Source organism: Heteronotia binoei, chromosome 5 (assembly GCF_032191835.1).
Source record: "Heteronotia binoei isolate CCM8104 ecotype False Entrance Well chromosome 5, APGP_CSIRO_Hbin_v1, whole genome shotgun sequence".
NCBI classification, from domain to species: Eukaryota; Metazoa; Chordata; class Lepidosauria; order Squamata; family Gekkonidae; genus Heteronotia; species Heteronotia binoei.
Genome location: NC_083227.1, coordinates 23,378,312 through 23,380,919, shown reverse-complemented (window position 1 = coordinate 23,380,919; position 2,608 = coordinate 23,378,312). Strand labels below are relative to the sequence as shown.

At 44.2% G+C, this 2,608-nt stretch overlaps 1 protein-coding gene across 1 annotated transcript; it reads left to right on the top strand.

Moving 5' to 3' along the window:
- The first annotated feature begins 403 nt into the window (after positions 1-403).
- LOC132571845 (vomeronasal type-2 receptor 26-like) lies at positions 404-1,360 on the top strand. Its single transcript, XM_060238639.1, has one exon. It carries the CDS (start codon positions 404-406, stop codon positions 1,358-1,360), a length of 957 nt encoding a protein of 318 aa, XP_060094622.1.
- The last annotated feature ends 1,248 nt before the right edge of the window (positions 1,361-2,608 follow it).

Genomic DNA, 2,608 nt, shown 5'->3' with positions numbered 1-2,608 from the left:
CTTTTTCTTGACTGACCAATTCTGGAAGGTGATGCTGACTGCTGTTTGTGGGCAGAAAGGGCAGGGAATGCTATAAATATAGAATTCTTTCCAAGCATACTGGAATCTAAAGTTCCGCAGGGCCTGCAAGACTGAACTGTTTTGGATGGAATATGACATCTAATGGGAGAGGGCTGCCACCACATCTGGATCTCTCGCACTTTAGTACTAACTGCCTAGGATCTGTACGCATTGAGAAAGGAAATATTATATGCCTGAAGTAACACCATTGTAATTTATCTGATTGTTTTAATATTGCTTGCTGTCTATTTTTATGTTGTTAGCTGCCTTGAGTCTGCATAGAATAGGCGGGATATAAATATAACATAAATAATGAATAAATAATAAAGAAGTACAGACTGTCATGGAAATGAACGAGATATGCACGATCCTGAAGTCACTTTTTTCCTTTCCAGATGCAGATCGCTGCACCAAGTGCCCAGAAGATCAGCATCCCAACCTCAGCCACACTCAGTGCATTCCCAAAGATATTACTTTCCTATCTTATGAGGAGACTTTGGGGATTATCCTCATTGTGTTGGTCCTCTTCTTCTCCATAGTCACACTTCTAATTCTTGGAATCTTCATTAAATATACTGACACACCGATAGTCAAAGCCAACAACCGAGACCTCACCTACATCCTTCTCACCGCACTCCTGCTTTCCTTTCTGTCCTCCCTTCTCTTCATCGGCCAGCCAAGGAGGGTTACCTGCCTTCTCCGACAAACCACCTTCAGCACCATCTTCTCCATTGCTGTCTCTTCTGTGTTGGCTAAAACGATCACTGTGGTGGTGGCTTTCATGGCCACCAAGCCAGGAAACAGGATGAGGAAATGGCTGGGGAAGAGTCTGGCAAGCTCTATTGTCATTTTGTGTTCCAGTGTTCAAATGGGCCTCTGCATCATATGGCTTTGCACCTCTCCCCCTTTCCCAGAGTTTGACCTGCACTCCCATCATGGAGAGATGATACTGCAATGCAATGAAGGGTCTGTGGCCCTGTTTTATGGTGCCCTGGGCTACATGGGCTTCCTGGCTGCCGTCTCCTTCACAGTGGCTTTCCTGGCCAGGAAACTTCCTGGGGCCTTCAATGAAGCCAAGCTGATCACCTTCAGCATGCTGGTCTTCTGCAGCGTGTGGGTGTCCTTTGTGCCCACCTATCTGAGCACCAAGGGGAAATACATGGTAGCCGTGCAGGTCTTCTCCATCTTGGCCTCCAGTGCTGGCTTGCTGGGATGCATTTTCCTTCCCAAATGTTACATCATTGTTGTGAGGCCTGGTCTGAATATCAGAGACCACCTCATGATGAAAAATCAAGATTGAATTTGATTTTCAGTAGAGTGTTTTTCATTGTTGCAATTTTAATACCTGTATTGTCTGAGAATCTCTGATATGCTACTGAGAAAAATTCCTTCATGTACATCATGACAGATACTAGTCACAAATCATGAAGGCAATCACTTAACACAATAGCAATGGCCACAGTTAATTTCCTTAGTCTTAATTGTTATCTCAGCCTGCTTCTCAGGTAAGACAGGCATCAGCTTGTCAAAAGGATGGCTTTCAATTTCTCCCTCGCTGGAGTTTGACTCTGGCTCAGCAAGGCGTTCCGCTCCTTATTATCGCTTCTCAGTGTGAAGCAGGCAGAAAGCTGCAATGTGGATTTGTCTCGAGTGCCCTTTCCAACTGGATTTTACTGTGTGAACTGGCAATCAAAATGGATGCAATCAAAATGGGGATTGTTGAAATGAAAAAGCAGGCTGCTTTGGCCAACAAGCAACTTTGCAAATCCTCACAGGAAGGCAAGTCTCCAAGCAGGGAGGAGAGCACACCTGACGTTAAACTGTTGGCTGACAAGTGATCAGCCACTCTGACTTCAGTCCATCATTTCCCTCTTTTAACAATTCATTGTTAATTAATTTATTAGAAATTTAATCAATCGATTGTTAATTTAGATTTTATAATATATATATTTATATAGATCAGAAAGTATTTATATTTGATTCTTAGCTTATTAATAAGGATGGGGTGGAAAGGAGTATATTTTTTTAATAACTCTGGGAAGAATAAATTTATAGAGATTTTGTAACAATTGACTGAAACAGATTGGGAAGGGCAACTAAATTAATTAATTTAAGACATAGGAAGTGGGACTAGTGGTTGGAGTCGGAGGGGTTGGCGAGAGGGTAAGCTAAAACGACAGACCAGGAGAAAATCGGTGAGTAAGATCAGAGAATTCTACTTAGTGCAGCCGCAATGTCCGGCCAGGGGATTCCAGTGCTCCTGGGGAGGGGAAGGTATGATGGTGGGAGTAGACAGCTATATAAAAGAAGGAGACAGAGACAAAAAGGGGCTCGGCCACCTTCCAGTCTACTTCCCATCCCAACGGTGGCAGGTAGTGGGACCAAGAGGAATTGCTTGCCTCTGTCATTGGTGTTATGCAAAGCCAGGTCCATAAACAACAAGACCGCGACCCTGAGGGAGTTTTTACTCCAACAGGATGTGGACCTGGCTTGTGTGACCGAGACCTGGGTGAGGGACGGAGAGACAGTAGCTCTCTCCCAAATGGCC